At 37.4% G+C, this 19,939-nt stretch overlaps 1 protein-coding gene across 3 annotated transcripts in view; it reads right to left on the reverse strand.

Moving 5' to 3' along the window:
• Positions 1–244: 244 nt before the first annotated feature.
• PLEKHH2 (pleckstrin homology, MyTH4 and FERM domain containing H2) overlaps positions 245–19,939 on the reverse strand; it is a 91,816-nt gene continuing 72,121 nt past the window's right edge. For all 3 annotated transcript variants that reach the window (XM_081067927.1, XM_081067928.1, XM_081067929.1), the window contains 7 exons: positions 18,806–18,903; positions 12,798–12,939; positions 8,124–8,269; positions 7,004–7,133; positions 6,157–6,243; positions 3,545–3,682; positions 245–2,383 (listed from right to left, as the gene is read on the reverse strand). In XM_081067927.1, coding sequence (XP_080924053.1) covers positions 2,198–2,383; positions 3,545–3,682; positions 6,157–6,243; positions 7,004–7,133; positions 8,124–8,269; positions 12,798–12,939; positions 18,806–18,903 — 927 coding nt within the window. In that variant the 3' untranslated portion in view covers positions 245–2,197. The remainder of the gene's footprint in view (positions 2,384–3,544; positions 3,683–6,156; positions 6,244–7,003; positions 7,134–8,123; positions 8,270–12,797; positions 12,940–18,805; positions 18,904–19,939) is intronic.

Raw genomic sequence — 19,939 nt, forward strand, 5'->3', positions numbered from 1 at the left:
TGGGAGAACCCCATGATTTATACATATTGTATGTGTGTCAATAGGCATACATACATAGGTATTAAAATTGCAATTTGCCCAAACAGCTTCTTTTTATATGGATAAAACAAAGCAACACTGAAGACAAAGCATGAATGCAAGAGAAAGAGGGAATAACTACCATTTTCACTAATAGTACACCTCAGCTTTGACAATGAAAACATTAGGTATTTCTTGAAGATTATTCAAAAGACAATGCTCAAAATGGGTTTTGTAAATCATTTATTATGATTGAAAGGGAAGAAAATGATAGGAGACAAATATTACAATTAAACATGTAACATTATTCTCTTGTAACCAATCATAATAACATACTTTGAATTTTTAAAATGGTTATATAAGTAATTTCCCAGAAAATAAAATTTTCACATCATCAGTTACAGAAAATTGATTTCTTTCCATCAAAATATTTTACCTCTGCTCTATCAAAAATACATGCCAAGTCTAGGGTACTACGGTTTAAGCTCAGCCTTCACTACTTGTTTAAATAAGAAGAGATGAGGGCCTGGGGGCATACCAAATGGTGACCTAGTGATTGCCTGAGAATAAAGTCCTCACACATATGTGACGGCTCTGCCAAGCCTCTGGCTCACCAACTAATGATTTTTAAATGGTTTTCTGGGAACTTAGATACTCTATTGTATCCCAGCCAAAAGCCTCCTGAGACTCATCCCAAATTTGTAACCAGTTTATTCTCAAAAACTAATTTGCTTACGCAGTGAGGGGTTGTGACTCAAAAGATTTAGGGGAAATAGTACATAGAAATCGATTTGTATGGGTTTTTTTTGTTGTTGTTGTCATTACCGATAAAGCAACATCTTACTTTAGCAGTGCATTTCTTGGCCTTTTCTATGGATGCTAACTAATACGGGATGGAACATTTTCAAAAGGCTTAGTGTGAGAACAGTATAGTGCCATAGGGAGAAAGCAGCAAAAGAAAACATGAAGGCTCTGCCAACAAAGTAACTCAGCAGCTACCATTTTTTTTGAAACTGGTTTAAAAAAATACCACACACAAAGTGATAAATATGTCCCCAAAATAAATACAATATTCTATACATAAATAAGATTTAACTATACTCATGATTGCTGTTGCAATTAAACATTTTTATAATATAATTTTCATGTCTTATCACAGTTTCATTTGAATCATGAATACCAATTACTTTGTTCTGAATCATGCTGGAATTTACTGATCACTTATGTAACTTAGTAAAGTAATATATTTCTAGACTCTTTCAACTAAAATTTTACCTCCTTTGACAGAAATATTACTTTCTCTTTTCTTTAAAAAAATATTTCTGGGAATTTATTTTCAAACTACAGTTAAAAAGGACCGTAGGAAGCAAAGCCTTAAGAATTGTCTTTGTTTTCAAAGATATTACTATTTAACAAAGCAAGGTCAAGATAACCCAGCACCAAATGCAATGAAACGCAGGCACTATTCCAGTGAATTCAGGCTATGTTGACAACCAAGAAATATCAGGAATCACTGTCTTGTTTTAAATTTTACGCTCCAGTTATCTGAAAAGGTGACAGATTATGCTTTCTAATACCACATAGGAGATTCTGCTTACCTAAGTCCTGTTTTCTCACTCAATGATTCACAGGGCCAAAAGATTTACTGTACTTGCTCTAAAAGTTTACCCATAAACACTACCCTGCAGCTGTTTCTTATACTGGGTACTCTTTTTCTTTCCAAACACCATATCATTAATTAAAAGCACATTTAATTATAGTCCTTAGTTTTTTGGCAGTGAGCGTTTCCTAATATCAACTGGTTTGCCAAATGAGAGTTTGGAATCTCCCTTTCTAACGATTGCCAGAATATTTTTTTACGAAAGAAAAAAACAACCACCAGACAAAGTATATTGCATGACGTGTCTGATGACAAGGGAGAAGAGAGATAAAAACAAAGACAAATTCTAACCCATTTAATCTAAGAAAATCAGTGTGTGGGCAAATTTTGTGTTTATGCTTTACTATTAGCATTCATTTGAATATTTATGAATTAATTAAAAGTGAGTAACCCCCCTTATTTTTAAAGTTTGGAATACTAGTGTGTGGGTGCCATATTGCCAGGATGTAAATGCACTTATTTGGAGCTGATACAGCCATTACTTGGGGACAGGGAATGAATGTTCAGGTCCCCGAGCTTTCAGAGTAGAGTGGGGCCTTTGGTTGGTCTGCTGCTTGACAGAAGGGGCTGGCTTCCCACCATTCTGCCTTGGGGTCCCCCAGTCCCAGCTGAGAGCAGCGCTGGAGCAGAGAGGTGGTGAAATGCTGCCTTTTGCTGATGGAAGTTGTTTATGTAACTGGCGATCAAAAGAGTGATTTCAAGAATCTAAAACAAGAAAAATAGAATTGTTAGGCTCCTCAGAAGTGGGTTGGCCACGGGTGGTCTACAGTTGCAAGCACCCAGGCTACCAGTATTCCCTTCTTTATCAGATATCTTAAAACCACATTGTGAATATGTGAATTAAGATGGACTTAGAGGGTACTATGCTAAGTGCAATAAGTCAGACAGAGAAAGACAAATGATTTCACTTATATGCAGTATCTAAAAAACAAACCAAACCAAACAAAACACGCACACACATAGAAACAGAGAACAAACATGATTTCCAGAAGGCAGGGAAGTAGGAGAAAAGGAGAAAAAGGTGAAGGGGATTGAGAGGTACAAACTTCTAGCTGCGAAATAAATAAGTCACAGGGATGTAATGTACAGCATAGGGAATACAATAAATAATTTTCTATGGTCACAGATGGTTACTAGACTTATCATGGTGTTCACTTCATAAGGTAAACAGGTGTTGAGTCACTGTATCTTACACCTAAAACTAATGTGATGTGGTATGTCAACTACAGTTTAATAATCTAAAAAATTCAGTATAACAACTCTTTAAACTAGAGTACTGAGTGCGCACTTACTATCTGCCTTCACTTAAGTATAGATTTAAATATGAAAGATATTTGCCATTTCTTAAAAGCTTCAGATTCTAATGGAGTTGTCTCTTTTAGTTGACAATTTTGAGTTAAAGTTTTAGAAACATCAAGTTCTCATTCTTTTTACTAAAATTGGAATTATATATTAGGATGAAATTTTATTTATTTTATTTATTGCTTTTAGTGAGAAACAGTAAAACTAGGTAGTTTGCTAAAAATAGTAAAGAAACAAGTACATTTGGGTTATAAAACCACAATCTCCCCATTAATGAGTCCATAAAGTGAATTACTCCAAGTAAATATGATAACATATATAAAGTGCCTGACGACAACGACCTACACCAAGGCCACGTTGAGCTTTCTGTATAGCAGGCACTGGGCTAAATACTTTGCCATTCCTTCATTTAATTCTAAAACACACAAACAAAAAAAGGTAGCATTACACCATTTTTTTAGATGAAGAAACCAAGACTGTAGACAGATGAGGTTAAGCCCGAATTTGGACCTAAGACTGTTTTATATGAAAACAACTGGTGTTGGTAAAAAGGCTTCTACTCACCTTGGGTTTTGCCATGGCAAAAAGTAATTTCTCTGTTGGCTTGTCCTTTGAATGTGTATTGTTAATGACGATCATAAAATCATCTTGATATCCTCCAAAGGTCATTAGACTCTTGTACACATAGCTGATTACTAACCTCTTCAAAGAGAAGAAGTAAATATGTTATGTGCTCTTTATTTTCAAAGAAAGAGGAGAAATGGTTAATAACACATCTCCATTAAAATGCTGATATTAACTATGATATAATGCAAAAGTTATTTTCTAAAACCAAATTTATTATGATCCAAAATAGGTACTAATTTTACTTAGGCATCATTTACCTTTATATTTAAAATACATTTTGATTCTGAAACAAATAACTCACTGCAGGAAAATGAGAAAATACAAGAAGAAAATAAAAAGTATCTATATTCCAGCAGCCAATGGAAAACCACTGTTAATATTTTTGAATATATCCTTTAAGATACACACACACACACACACACACACACGCACTACACACATTAGGTTGAACCATATGAAACTGATCATTTTTAAAGTAAAAAAATGGTCAAATATTGGCAAATATATACGTTTCACCCTGATATGTAGATTTTGATATACACAAACAGAAACAGTATCATGCATGCTGCTTCTTTTTTTAACTTAATAACATACTGTGAAACTCTTTCCATGACAACAAATGTACTTGTATAACATCATTTAAATGACTTGAGAGACAATTTTTTAGTTATTTAACTAAACTCCTACTGCAGGATATTTAAGTCATTTTTATTTGTTACTATCTTAAGCAATACTCCAGTGCATATATTTCAATATATTTCATAATAAATAATTACGTATGTAATTATTTCTTTGGTTATAGACCTCAACAACTGGAATTGCTACCTCAGAAAAGTAAGGACAATTTTGAGAATATTTCCAAACTCTCCTCAGAAAGGTTATACCCATTTACATTCCCTGCACCACAGCCTTGCTAACACTGGGTATCATCATTCTTTTGAATCTCTGCCAACCTGATGAGTGAAAAATAGAATCTCACTGTTTTAAATTGAATTTATTTGATTAGTAATAACATTAACATTTTAAAATACATTTATTGAACATTTGTATTTCTTCCGTGAATTGCCTTGGCCCATGTTTCTATTGGTGTGTTCATCATTTCCTTATTGTTTCACAAGACATCCGTGTTTATAAAGGATATGAACCCTTTGTCATACATGTAGCCAATATTTTCCACAGTGTGTTGCTAAAACAAGTTTAAAAATGTAATTCAAAGATATACCGCCTAAAAGTAAAGGAATCTGCACATCTAATGATTAGCTTGCAAGACCATTCTAGCACTAAATGCCTCAGGAGCTACAGCCTATCAGTGTCTATCTACCTCCAGGCCTGTACATCTGTCTCCCAGGATCTAGGCAACTGGTTTACTTAGCTAAGGTAACTTCATACGAGTGTACAATTTTCTGTTGACTTTAGATCACTAATTTGATCATCTATTTTCAAGTTATCCATTCAAGAAATAGGAGGTATTCAAAAGTATAAACTCCTTAAAAAAAGTGTTTTAGCAATGATAAGGAGAAACAGTTACTATAACACTAAGGGGTAGTTTGGTTTCCAAAACATTCTCAGTGATCCCTGAATATCCACAGGTAGAAGAGCCTTACACCTACCAGGTGAATTTAGCAATTGCTGCCCTCCAGGTTAAAGAAAAAAAACAAAACAAAACAAAAGAATAAAATTTTTGCTAAGCAATATGACATGTGAAATATTACAGAAAATAAAGTACATTTCAGGTAAATGAACATATAGAAAGCAGAGTTGGACTTTATATTTAATCATGTATGTGCTCTAAGAAACTGTATGTGTACAGGTGAACTGAGAAATGGTATTAAGGGAAATGATAGAAATTGTTATAGAAGCTTTAGTGAAACTGAACCTAAACTTTGGTAAAGTTTCTACTTTAACATTGTTTTAAAGATTTTCATTTTACACTGGAAACCTTCTTCTTAACGCTATATGAATAGTTATTTCATGAATATAACTATGATTGCAATTTAGTCATGGTATCTTCATATTTTTCTCATACCTGATACAGGCATACCTCATTTTATTGTGCTTCGGTGTATTGTGCCTCACAGATACTGCATTTTTTTTTACCAATTAAAGGTGAAACCCTCCACCAGCAAAATGATAGTGACTCGCTGAAGGCTCACATCATGGTTAGCATTTTTTAACAATAAAGTATTAATTAAGGTATGCACAATTTTTTTTACACAGTGCTATACACTTTATAGATTACAGTGTAGTATAAACATAACTTTTATATGCACTGGGAAACCAAAAAATTCAAGTGGCTTGCTTTATTGTGATATTCGCTTTATTGCAGTGGTCTGGAACCAAGCGCACAATATCTCTGTGGTATGCCTGTATATAACCTGTCTATCTTGTTTTAAAAGATTAGTTGTGATCATTACACATTATATAGTATTAGGAAGAATGTTTTCTGTGTATGAGCAAAATCAGATTAAGGTGTCATTACCCTCTGTTTATGGCACACTGAGCAATGTTAAATAGTTGACTCAATGCAGAACTTTAGGATTTAATCTTACCATGGAGTTGTATTCTAAGATGCTTAAACCATCCTCATGTACAGCCAGCCACAGGAAAGTACTTCCAAGCGATGATGGAGTTATGGGCTATGAAGAGGTGAAAATACACTCTATCATAAATGCTAAGCAAAATTAAAGATATTTTTCAGCCTAAAGGCAATGCAACATTTGAAACAACAGCTTATTAAATATCTCACTTAGAGAAGAGGCCCTGTGGTATAATGGAAACAGCAGTGAATCTGATATGAGGGGACCTGGGTTTGAGACCCCAAACTACCATTAATTAACATGTGCACTTGGATGAACTACTTAATCTACACCCCGGCAGGGTTTGTCTCTCCATCCTCAGTGTTTCTGCAGCACTCTTAGCCATATTCACCACATAGTGGGTGTTTCCAGGTCTACTGTAACACTGGACTGTGAATTCCTGGAAGTTTGAGTACAACCCATTTGGAACCACGGGCTGTGTATCGCTAGAACTTAGCTCAGTGTTTGACAAACAGAACTCAGTAAATACTAACTAAATGAGAAAATGTATAAAAGAGAAAATGTATAAAAGAGTGAATGGATGAATGAATGGAGAGAAGAAAGCAGAATTCTTCCGTTGTTTTCAGTCTAATGATGAGTCTAGTGAGTGTAAGAAATGATTTTTGACAGGAGAACATAGAGCAGAGGAGAAAAGATAGAGAAGCTGATGGCTTTCCTGCCCTTTCCTTAGTGTCCCTTTATTGTTTTCTTTAAATTGTTGGGAATTTTCTTATTTTCTTTTTAAAAGCTGAACATATAAACCTGGGTTTACTGTTACCACTGTTTTATTTGACTGAATAGTCCCTCCATTCTTTCTTACTTTTGCAAGAAACAACTTGGCACCAAAGAACTGCCACTTCCTGGCTACTGTCAAATAAATTCGAACACAGTCGGCAGCACTGTGACCCCGGAGGGCCATCCATCTGGTTGACAGTCGCTGGCAAAGCTGCCTAAAAAAAGACCAAAAACAAAAATACAAAAGCAAACAACATAAACAGTGCATCCTCCTCCTTAAGCCAATGCTAGGCACAAATGGGACCCAGGGATAACTAAGTGAGGCTGTTATTTTGTCCCTCTCCTCTCACCACTGGTCACCCATTGTCCTCTTTGTAGCATTCCTTTCACCAAATTCTCAGTATTAGTGCTCTCAGTACGACATAGGTTTCCTACTACCACCAACTTCAGGTACATTTTTAAAAATCTGATGAGCTAACGTCAAGCTTTAGTGTAAATTAGTTTAATTTCTCATGGGAATAACTTTCACTTTTAAGGAAAAGCACAAGAAGTCAAGACCAAAGAATGAATCCCTAACAGTGGAATTTTAGGCACTACCACTCCTGGCTTGGAGAAATAGTGGATGCAGGAGACACCTCTTAAATAAGTCACGAAGACAGTCACTTAATTTATATAGACTAAAGACTGATCTCAAATGTTTCTATTCTGAAAAAAATTATGGTGAATCGGATTTGCCCCTGTGTTTTATCTATAGCTTTTCTTTATATGCTCTCAAAAATCAAAATTTCAAATTAGTTAAGTTTAATAAAAAACTTTATATTAAAATATTTAATGTGAGAAGATAGTTTATTTTTAGTCCAATTTGTTTATAGTGTAATATCCTAAGAGGTTAAAAAAAAATTGGTAAACATTTCATAAAATTAAAGATACGACTGGCCAGTTTTTTCTTTTATTTCTTAGCAGGATTAATTTCGACAAGAATGAATAAGATCAAATGAAAAGGAGATCTTCTAAATTAAAGTAAGTTTTCTTTTTTATTAAAAAAATTTTAAGCCTACATTCTAAAGTTTTTAGGTCCAGCTTAAATAAACCTCTTGAGATTCAACACTATTTAAAGGTCTTGAAAAAAAGGTCATGTACAACAGGAAAATATCACCAAAAACAAGTGTGACTTTGCCTTTAAAGGGCTGCAAGTAGTTCCTTACCTTAACTGTTCTTCAGAGGAGTCATCTCTATACCTTTTAGGATAAAATTTCTCTATCACTTGTTTTAGAGTTTGATTTGCTTTGCACTGATTAGTAACGTGCCCTGCTGGAGTTGAAAAAGGTCTTTCAAAATCTCCAATCTCTACCTAATTGGAAATCCAAAAAAGAAAAAATATAGGATATTGAAAAGACTTTTAAAAAAGAAAATCAGCTTTATTCTTAATAAACATTCTCTATAACACATAACAGATAAATCAGCTTGTCATGATTGTGTGATTATGGAATGTATAATCATATGTAAGTACTATTTTTAAAATCTGAGGTACACTTGAATGCAAATTTTGAAAAACATCTATAACAAACATTTCAGTTCTGTTTCTGCATTCACCAACTTAGGTTACTATCACCATCTAGTAGTATTTGCTAAAGAACACACTGCTCTATTATTGCCTATGACAGCACAGGAAAACAATTTTCATTTTAAGGTACTATTTTAATTGATAATTAAGCAAAATAGAAGTTAAAAATGAAAGACAACAAAAGTTGTAAAGATAAAAGAAATCTCACGAAAGTGTTACTTGGACTTTTTAAGGGTCTTTTCTGAATATGATGGGAGAAAGAACTATATTCTCATTCCTTTCTCCTAGGTTTTCTCCATAAATGTTACTGTATTCATCCCCTCATTTTATTATTCTGATATTCCTGGGAATAGAGCCCCTTTCTCCCTGAATGAACGAATGTTCAATCCTTCTCTCTAGTAACAGGCTACAAAGATGCCATTCCCTGCCCACCCATCCAACAACCCACCATCCATGTCTCCATCCACTCACCACCCATTCATTCACCCAAACCTATACTGAGTCCCCATTTACATGTCAGGCAGTGGGCTAAGTGATGTGAGAAAGAAAAAAGTTGAGCATAGTTCCTATGCTCAAAGAGTTTGCTGTCTAGTAGGGAGACTGAAGTATAAACAAATACTTATGATAAACTGTGGCAGTGCCTTGTATAGGGTACCAAAGGAGGACTCAAGGAGCAAGATGGGGTGGGGGATATTCAGATGAGAGTCCTACATTCACATCATTATCTATAGCCCTCTCCAATAAGCAGATGGAGGGTTCCATCAAGACGGGGATGGTCTCATAGAAAGTCCCAGGTCTCCATTTCAAAAAGGCCTCTGCCTCCAGGTAAGCTGTTAGCACATCCAGCCTCGGAGATTCTGACCGCTGTGGCTTCCCTTGTCTAGCTCGTAATCTGACCAGTGACTATCTAGATTCCTCAGGTGAGCTTCATCCTTACAGTCTATTCTTGTAACTTTCTTGGTTTCCTGTCTCTTACTTGGTTTCCTGGCTTGGCTTTGCTGTTCAGTTGTCATCCCTATCTCCTATCTAGTCAGGTATCCTTCCTAATTTCCTCACACCAAATAAACGTTGTCCATCTTCTCTTCAAACATACTGAAATCCTTCTCCCAGAGCAAGCTTTTTATTTTTCCCACCTACCACCAGGTAGTACTCAGCACAGCTACCTGTGAAACCTGAGACCAGGATTTAACCTCCAAGGATATGGCAGCTGGACAAACAATAGTTTAAAAAATAGTAGGCTGTTCAAGGAAACCTTGCTTCTTAGGGAACCCAATAGTGTTATCTCCAAGCTTAGTGTCTCCCCTCTCTGGTAATTGGCATGCTATGTGGCACACAATGAACACAACAAATGTTTGGAGAATAACTGAAAGTCAACTCAGATAATTCCCGACATGCCTCCCACCAACATGATGCCTTATCAGACACTATGTACACCTAATTAACAGTCAGCGCCAAGATTTCCTAATTAAGAGAGAGAATATCAACAAGGACCTACAAATGTTCAAATGGACAACAGAAATAACTCCTTTTTTTCTACAGGGCTCACATCTCTTTAGTTTATTTCATTTAGTTTTCACAAAAACTACTCTGAGTCAAAGTCATCAGAGGCATTATTTAATTTTCCTTCTACATATGTAGAGATTATACTTTCTAGTTGGCAATGTGCTCAGAATTTTCTAGGTGTATGGTCTTACCTTTCTAGCCTTTCCTCAAATTCACCTAAAAAAAATGTTACAAGTACCTGTCTCCAAAGTATAATTTTCCTTGGGAAAGCTTTCTTGACTAAAGTAAAAGTTAAATTGAGAAGACTAACTTAAATTTTAGTAAAAACGAGACTGATTTTAACAAAGAATCTGTGCCTTTAGAGAACTGAAACCTATAATGGCATATGATAGGAAATCATTCCTAATCCTATCTCCAAGAAAATATGGGACCTATTCCTCTTTTCCTCAGCTTTTTACTAATTGCAGAAAGAAAACACTCAGTATCGTGTTCCATGCTTTAGACCATAAAATTTTTATAGAAGTAAACTAAATTATTCCCTGTTCACTCCTTCGAGACCTTTCTGGAGAATGGATTATGCATGCGTGAGGCACTGGGTGAGTGATACGGATGAGTAGGGACAGCCCTTGCCCTCAGTGAGGCCACAGTCAGTGGTCAGAGCAGAAACAAACCAGTAATAAACCACTGAGGTCAGCATGGTAATAGATATATGCAGGACATTACAGAAACCCCAAGAGGGAACTTTAGCCCACACAGGCAGAATTCTGGAAGTGTTCTCGGAATAAATGACACCTAAAATGAAAAATTAAAGGATACGCAGAAGTTAACAAGGGACGGTGGTAGAGATGACAAGTAAAGCCTAAGAGGTAAGAAAAAGTGAACCATATGCAAGTCAGGGAACAGTGTAGGGAACCATAGTGTATGCTTTATTGCAGCATAAGTCCAAGGTAGGGAGTATTAAGAGATAAGGCTGGAGAGGCAGGCCGAGTTTAGAGCATGAAAGTCCTTCCATGTAAACATGGGAATGACATGGCTAGATTCACATTTTTGCTGTATCTTCATCCCATTTCTTAGTGCTGCATAACAAGCCACCATGGCAGTTTCTAGGCCCAGGTCTTAAAGAAATGGCAGCTTCCCCTTCTTATCTCTTTTAGGATATTGCTCTTGCCACCCAACCACCATTCTGCGAGGAAGCACGTGGGGAGACCCCTCGCAGGTGTGCCAGCTGACAGCCAGCATCAGCCACCAGATGGGTGAGTGAACAAACCTTCACATGATTCCAACCCTCAGCTGTAGAGTCCAAACCAGCCTTCAGGCTGTGCTAGGTGATGTCATATGCAGCAGAGACAAGCTGTCCTAACACATCCCCGCCTAAACTGTTATTGTTTGAAGTGACTGAGTCGTGGCGTCATTTGTTATGCAACAATAGGTAACTGGAACAATCCCTTTAGCATCTGGGTGGAGGATACATTTGTGGGGGACCAGACCAGAGGAAAACACACTAGTTAGAGGCCTGATACAGGTGAGCAGGCAGATGTGATGATGGTCAGGATGTGGGAGCAACAGAGGAAAGCATGAAGACAAGTGAGCAGAGTAAATGTGTCTGAGAGGTACATTGGGCAATGTGATGGGTGTGGTGGGGGTGTGGGGGGGCAGAGTCAGTGGTAAGGGCTGGGTCTGATGCTGCTTTGGGGACTGAGTATCCCAGTGAAAATACTGAACGTGAGGGAAGACGGTTAGGTCCGTTCTTGAGATGGTGAATTTAAGGAAGCCATGAAAGAAGTATGAACTGGAGAGAAAATTTGGGGGATCTTTGGTGTAGGTGGTAGATAAAATGAAAAGAATGAATAAGATGTCCTGGGACGGTGTGCCAACTGAGAAGGCGACAAACTGATGACATATCACAGAGTTGCTGTCCCATTTTCCGTGAATTAACCTGTGCAAAGACTCAGGTGTCGTAGAGACTGTGAATTGCTTCTGATGGTCCTTCTCGCCTTCTTTCCGAGAAGTAAAAACCTTGCATTTGTCTGAGCTCATTGCTGCCCAGCTAAACCTACATTCTCCAGTCTCTCTTGTATGTTGGAAGGCCATGTGACTATGTAAGTTTTGGCCAGAGAGACCTAAGTGGAAGTACTCTATGTAACTGCTGGGAAGTTTCTCCAGGGTGGGAGGACATGCCCTTGTTGAGCCCTTCCTCCATTCTGATGCCCGGAAGACTGATGTAATAGCTGGAGCTGTCACATCTCCAGGATGGCATGTTAGGGATAAGAGAATGGAGAGCAAGATAAAGCCTTGGGCCCTAATGACTTTGTAGGTGTGCTGGTGTGCCTGTCTCTCTATGTGAGAGACAAATATACTTCTCTTTTGATCGTCGTCATTAATTTGCATGTGTGTGTTTATAGAAGCCGGAACTTAATCCTAATTGATGCAATAAGTAACTAAAAGAAAGTGCTTCAGCTTTTTACAAGACTGATTCTTGCTACATTCCTGAGCGATGGCAACATGGTATCCTTAGCCTCATAGCTGTGCACTCAAATGCCTTTACTAAACGCAAAGCCTGGTGACATACTTTCAAGATAATTACGAAACGAGGTTTCCTTTATGGAATACTGTCCCATTCCACAGCGTTGCAATTGTCAGCAATTCGGAGTCAAACTGTAATTATAACGCCTGCGTAATTTTTAAGGTGTTAATCATAGCAAAATGAATTTAAAGAATTACTGAAAGTACACTGTGTTACGACATTTAGTTCAGTGTTGAAATTAGTAATTTTGTCTTTACAAAATACTACTCCATATAACATGGAAGTTACCTGAGCTAAAAGAGCTGCCATTTCTAATGCGAGGTCCTTGTTCAGAGGAAAAAGTCCATTTATTATTTGGTCATTTGTCTGATACACTAACAGCAACTTTTCTCTATCAGTTTCTCCACGAGCTTGCATGGAGAAATAGAGTCTGTAAAAAAAGAGGAAATTTTTCATTAAATGAAATTCTGACAGTGGAAGAAAGGGTTGTTCCAACACAGTTCTCTACGTGATACAAACTTAGACCATTACTATCCATCAATGAATTCTGTTTCTGTTCTCTACAGCATTTTAGCAAATTGAGGAAAAACTGCTTTGACTTTGAGGTTGAGGAACGCTGTGTTATTTTTTATGCCCTGAAATACCAAATCCCGAAGGGTTACTGAGGAAGGACATGAAGACACTGAGCGAAATTAAATACGCCCTTTCTTGTGGGGAATGCTAATGTACCCCTTCAAAACCCAGTTTTCAAAACACTCATGAGCTTTCCTAAATATCTTGGAGACACCAGAGAACAGGAAATGAAGGTTTCAATTCGAAATCAGCATCACATTTGAGGGGGGCAGTTTTCTCTGGGAATCTAAAAGATAATGTACATGTAATTGATACATTTTTAAAAGATAATTGTACATTTAAATGTTTTGACTTTGTTCCGGCATTCTGATAAGCAGCTTGAGGAGCTCAAAAATCACTTGCGTGTTATTTGACTATTACTTGTGGAAATGAGGCATGGCTTTTGTTTGTCCAAGTCTTCATCAGTTCAGTGACCCCTTTATTTATTCATTATGCTGTTCCTTTATATGTGAGATTTCGGGGCTCTGACTTCGGGCTGCAGATCAGGCACGGGTGCTGTAAGAGCTGTGACAGTGGGGTGGGTAAGCGATACCTGAATATTGTTATGACAACACAGTGGCAGGAAAAGAGGGATTTAGGTCCAGTATGTTTTAGGTGTGTGCCCAATTGGCTATAACTGGACTTCTAGCCTTTTGCTCCCTATACTCTTGAGGGAGAGGACCCACTGCCATCAGTTACAGAATCTCTCGCAGTAATTATCTGCAATATAATAGCAGGGACTGAGGGGAGCAAGTCAGAATCACAGGGGGAGCAGGGGGAGTTTATTCTAAAAAGCTCTTCTTCCCCATGATTCTGATAATTCTTTTCACCTACCCCAGCTTATGAATCACTGGCCTGGGCAACCATTCACAATGGTTTCTTGTAAAACATAAATTCCTAAGCCCCATTGTTAGCTGTGACTGCATATCGACAAGTTGTTAACTGGTAAAAGAATATGGCTGGGCAATAGAAATAGAGTCTAAATTCAGAATGATGTAAGTGAAATGTTATGAAACAAAGAGAATAAAGAGGAAAGCCCTCCCTTTCTGGCCTGCTAAAATTTTTATACATAGTTTCTTTTGTCCACTTGAAGTTGAGAACTATGTCTTATTCATCACTGTAATCCACAAGAGTTTAGTTGAGTGTTACCACTGGAAGGTTCTTAATAAAAGTTTGGATTGGTAATACAGTTAGGAGGGGGAAAAATAAGCAAATGTACAAATGGCTACAGGCAAGAAGAGCTAATGTGCATTTCGATCATTTCTGGCATGCCAATAAGACTTAACCTGGGAAGGGAAAAACGAAGCCCTATAAGCAGAAAAGGGAAAACGAATCCCAGACACATATATAGGAATACAACACGCAGGAACCGTAGGCTCAAGCCCCTAATGAAACACCAGTTATACAGGTATTTGGAGAGAATGTGGAGAGGAACTAAAGAGTCACAAAAATGATCAAGGAGTCAGAAAATCAAACCCATGGATCTTGACTGGAAAGGCAGCAGGAGAATGGGATCTGGGTCTCTCCCAATAAGACCAGTTCCCAATCCTGAAGAGGCCTGAAGCAGAGAAAGTGGGCCTCCATCACAGCAGGCAGGGCACCGGTGAGCCAGCAGGGGTAGTCCCAAATGTCCACCGCCTCACCTGACACCCAGGAAGCTGAATACTGTGAGATGGACATTTCACCATTATGTGGACCAGTACCACGACACAAACCCTGTTCCAAATTCGGCAAGGCTCCCAGCACTGCTGGGTAATTCTTCTGTGTGCCTCCAAGCAGCTCCTTATCTCATTCCTCAGAGCATTTATTTCCTACTGCCGCATTTCTCATCATCTTGTAAACATACTGAGAGCCTGCCTTCCCAACGCACTTCCCTTCCCTCCACTCCCTGTCCACCATGGTCTGCTCACAGCACTCTACTAAAACCGCAGCTGCTACCACCCTTCCCTGTTCCCTTCCTGTCTCAGTGGCCATCACCTCAAGTCATCTGCTTGGAAGTCACCACTCTGCAAGCCCTCCTCTCTGTTCCACAACAGTGTTAAATTCATCCCTGTTAAATTCATGGTATGAGTGAATACGGATGGGACATTTACTACACGGCAGACTCGGACCCAAGGGCTTCACATTTGCTGACGTGTAGTCTTTCAGAAAACCTGAGAGATAGGCACTTTTTTCATCTCCATTTCACATAGAACGTATGAAGCACAGAGATGGTAAATGACTTGTTCAAAGCCATATAGTGAGTGGAGGAGCCAGTTTCTTCCCAGGGCCCAAGTTCTTCACTACTCTGCTATACTGGTCCTATAACAGCATTAATCACGTTGCTAAGACGTCGTGTCTGTCTTTCCCTATAAATTGTAAGACTCTAAAGGGTAGGGAATTCGATGCACCTTTGAATCCCCAGGGCTTCAACAAGGCCTGGCCCTGGCAGACACTGAACAGATATTTACTGCATGAAGGGATAAATAAATGGTAGTGAGAACTGCTAAATATGGGAATTATTTGCAAAAAAAAAAGCTTGAGGTAAGAAACCAAATTGAATAATCAGCATACATATGAACAGAATTTAAACATTAGTTTCCAAATGGTCATCTCTGAGAACAAGTTCAAAACTTGTTAATTACATATTTAACCTCTGAATTTAAATAATTAAAGTTCCATAACTTAGTAAATATAAACAAAAATTCCATGATGAAGAGAGATGGTATTTTAGTTTTTATGACACTGCTGCTTGACAGCTGAAGAATAAAGTCCGTGGCTGCACGATAGGTCACAGCCAGTTCCCCTCTGACTGTGTCACTGGAAATGAGGGCTCATTGTCTAAGTTATTTATACTCATACACAAAGCAAGACCATATTTAGAAATATAGTCCTTTCTCATTGCTGCGGCTCGCTGGCCATTTCAGACTTCTGTTAAAAATTAAACCTTTTTGTTGAGTTGTGTTTTTTTCCTGATGTCAAAGATATTGTCATGAGGTTTTTTTGTTTGTTTGTTTGTTTTTAACAAGGCAGTCTTTGGTATGTGTTATTCATGACTCTTTGTCCTTCCTAGTGGTGTTTGATAGCCTTGGAGCATTATTCTTATCTGTGTCTTTCAGGACACCTTTCCCCATTTCTTCCAAATTTAATTTCGGTTTCAACTGTAGCCATCATAGGCGGAATTAGTATGTTTTAAATAAACATTCATAAAGTATGCATTAATAGAAATAGTCTTAGCCACGAACGTAATTCCATGTAGTGCCAGCAGAACGAACTGAGAATTCCTGAACCCATTCTACATAAAGATGTATGGCAGGTCAGGTCCGAGCAGCTGGCTCCCTTCCACAACAGGTAAGATCAACAGACGGGGGCGGCAGTGAGGACCTCTAGATCAGTACTTCTTAAAATGCAGCATGCATAAGAATCACTTGAAGAATTGTTCAAAACACAGTGGCCTGGGTCTTACCCCGGAGATGCACTCATTGGGTCTGATGTTAATAATTTGCATTTTAATGTGTTTCCCTGGGATGTTGAAGGTGCAGGTCCAGGGCCACAAATGAAGGTTGTCATTAGTGGAAACAGGCTCCTCCAGGATCAGAGCCTATTCTACGTCCATTATCTAAGTAATCCTGCTTATAGCGAGGAAAGCATGATTTTTAAACCTTTGGATAACAAAGCTTAATAGTCTTCTTGTGCTCTTAGGACTCTTGCTAATCACCACAGCTCATGAGCCCCCGAAACAGAAAAGTTCCAATGGCTCACACTACCATTATTCAGATCAAAGGACCCTGTTAAAAAACAGTGGATGGCTGTTTTTGTAATAGCACTAATCACATTGCTAAGATTTTGTGTCTGTCTCTCCCGGTGGTTGACTGTATGAGAGGAGTCCACAGTATGAATGCACCATATTTATTTAACCACTCTCCTATTAATCAATATACTATAAGCACCCCCCGACCCCCGCCACACACACACTCATTTTTCACTGTTCTAAACACTATGGCAGAGAAAATACTTGGACATACTGTAATACTCTTGCCCACTTATGTGGGTATTTTGGGGGGATAGATTATTAGAAAAAGAAATCCTGAACTGGATCAAAGCCTAGTACATTCTTCACGTTATTTAGTGGCTTTACTTCCTACGTTCCAATTTCAGGTCTATCACTATCTTCAAAAAGTAGGCCTCTGAAAGAAATCAGTACTACAGCAATAATTCCACAAGGCTCTTGGTCTGATATCTTAGATTCCTTATTTTATGGGGTTTAAGAACCCAACAAAACCAGTAAGCTACATTTTTTGGGGGGATGGGGGCGGATACAGTTAATATGACCTGGTCAATGAACACTGTTTATTAAGTACAACTTTCTGTTAATACTTGGAAAAAAAGAAGATATTGGGAAAAAAACAAAAAACAAGACGTGAAAGCAACCTCAGTTTTGTTCCATAGATGAACAGATAAAGATGTTATGTAGAATATTTTGAGGGGGATTAGTAGCAATGTGTCTTTTACTGTAATACATGTTTTTAAATTTAAACATTCACTGTATTGTTTGATCGCACCTCTTATTGTACACTTGAAACTAACATAACTAATATATACTAATATATACTAAATATAACTAATATTTACATAACTAAACTATAACTAATATAACTAATATAACCAATATAACTAACATAATATAATTAATATATACTAAATATATACCAACTATAATTAAATAAAAAGTATTTCAAATAAAAAGAGACACAGAGAAAGAAAATCTGTTTTCTGACCATATTCCAAAGTATATTAAAATTTTATCTGTTGAGAAGGTATGTACTCCAGCCCCACGGGCTTTTTCCCAATTCCTGAAATACTGCACAGCCTCCCTCTACAGGATTTTGAACATTCTTTTCTATCCATTTCAATGCTCCCACCCCCAGCCCTCTTCTGACCTTGACATAAGCATCATTTCCTCAAAGAAGCCTCCCGATGGCTCCAGTCTAGGTACAGCTTCTAGCTAGAGAACATTCTTTTCTTTCAGGGAACTTAATGTGTAATTATAGATTCATTACAGTTATTGTGTAATTAAAAACTGTCTCTCCCACTAGCCTATAAATTCCCCAAAATCGGGGACTATGTTTGTGTCTGTTTTTATTACTATTTTATCCAGAGCATCTAGCAAAGTCCCTGGCTTTAATTGGAGAGAGAGAGAGAGAAAAAGAGAGAGACAGAGACAGAGACAGAGAGAGAAAGACAGAGAGAGAGAGAGACAGAGAGAGACAGAGAGAGAATGAAACAATGAGAATGAATGAATATGAATATATCACTTCTAAAAGTCTTGGGTAAACATAAATATGTCTTCTTACTACAGATCTCAGTAGCGTATTTGAGTATTTAGTCTTTATGAAAAATGAAATAATAGTGGTAAAGGAAACTTTGAAGTGTGAAATTCACCCTAAGACAGCAGCTATTTTTTCTACAATTTTCTTCTCATCTTTGTCCAAATGCAAGTTTTTATAAAATATAATTATTCATGACATTAAAAGGCTAGAATTAGAAACAAAATTGTATGTGGCAGTTTATTCCTCCAGAAGTAGTTACCATTTATAGAAAAACAAATATACAGATAAATATAATGTAAGCCTATTCAGTAGGTGCATGATTTGAACATAAGTGTATATACTCCTACTTTGGCATTTGGCGTTGGTATTACACACCTGTTTTTATAAGTTAGACGAACAGTTCTCGTACCTTCCCATTTCCCAGGCTGCTGTTCTTTGGAAGCCTGTTCCCACTTAGAAATAATGTCACAAATCTAGAAGGCAATGAAGAATGGAGATTTATAATATTTTTCAAAACTGGTATATTTTGAAGACAAGTATGTTTGTACACTGAAAATTTTCAATTACTGAAAATGGACCAAAGCTTTTTGTTTTAAGCTTCTGTGCAGCTCTGAGTTTAGGGCTTAATTATAAATTGCTCTTTGGTCCACTTATCCTTTTGGTCACACATTAACTTTGGACTATGGCAATAATTTTTTTACTGAAAAAGGAATCTTAATGAAGGACTGCATGAGACTGGAAAGAAGAGGATTCCAGGAATTGTTTCATGATTTAGTCACTGAAGAAGCAACTTTTTTACCTTCTGACTTAGAAATATTGAAATAACTGAAGTCATACCAAAGAAATCTGGAATAAAATCTTAAGACTCTTTCATTGGGAAAGAACAAAAATTCTTCAGGAACCAAATAAATGTTTGTTTATTTAACTGATCATTTACAGAACTATCAATAAAAGTTTTCTAAAATATGTGGTAAGAGGTAATTCACCAAAGCCCCTGATATTTACTTAGCTCAAGTTAGCCAAAAATACTAGTTTATCTTCCTGACTAATTATTAACAATATTGCTCTAGCAATGTCTGTCTCAAAAATTTACATTTGTAAATTGAACCAAACAGGATATATTTGGAGATGAGGAGAAAACGAGACACATTCATTTACCTAGATTTCTCAATATGCAGTGGAAGAAATAGGCAAAGAGGTGTGGGGAGAAACCATATCTACTAAATTTTATCCTGGGGAACTAAGCCTGGTCTTTAACAGTAATCTGTAGAACCCCATGGAGCCCCAACCGGTTGTTTTGCAAGTAGAGCTAGGCTTTGAGATATACTGATGTTTCATGGCTTTAAGCTTGAGAGCTATTACTTATATGTCTAGATCTTCCCCTACTCTGACCCAATCTTTTATGTCCAAATCATAGAAATACCTTCACCCCATAACTAGGCACTTAATCCCAAGAGCAATCAAGGACCACATCAAGTAAGGAAAGGGTCCAGACCTGGCTCTAGCTGT

This window comes from Rhinolophus hipposideros, assembly GCF_964194185.1.
Source record: "Rhinolophus hipposideros genome assembly, chromosome: 12".
Taxonomy (NCBI): Eukaryota; Metazoa; Chordata; class Mammalia; order Chiroptera; family Rhinolophidae; genus Rhinolophus; species Rhinolophus hipposideros.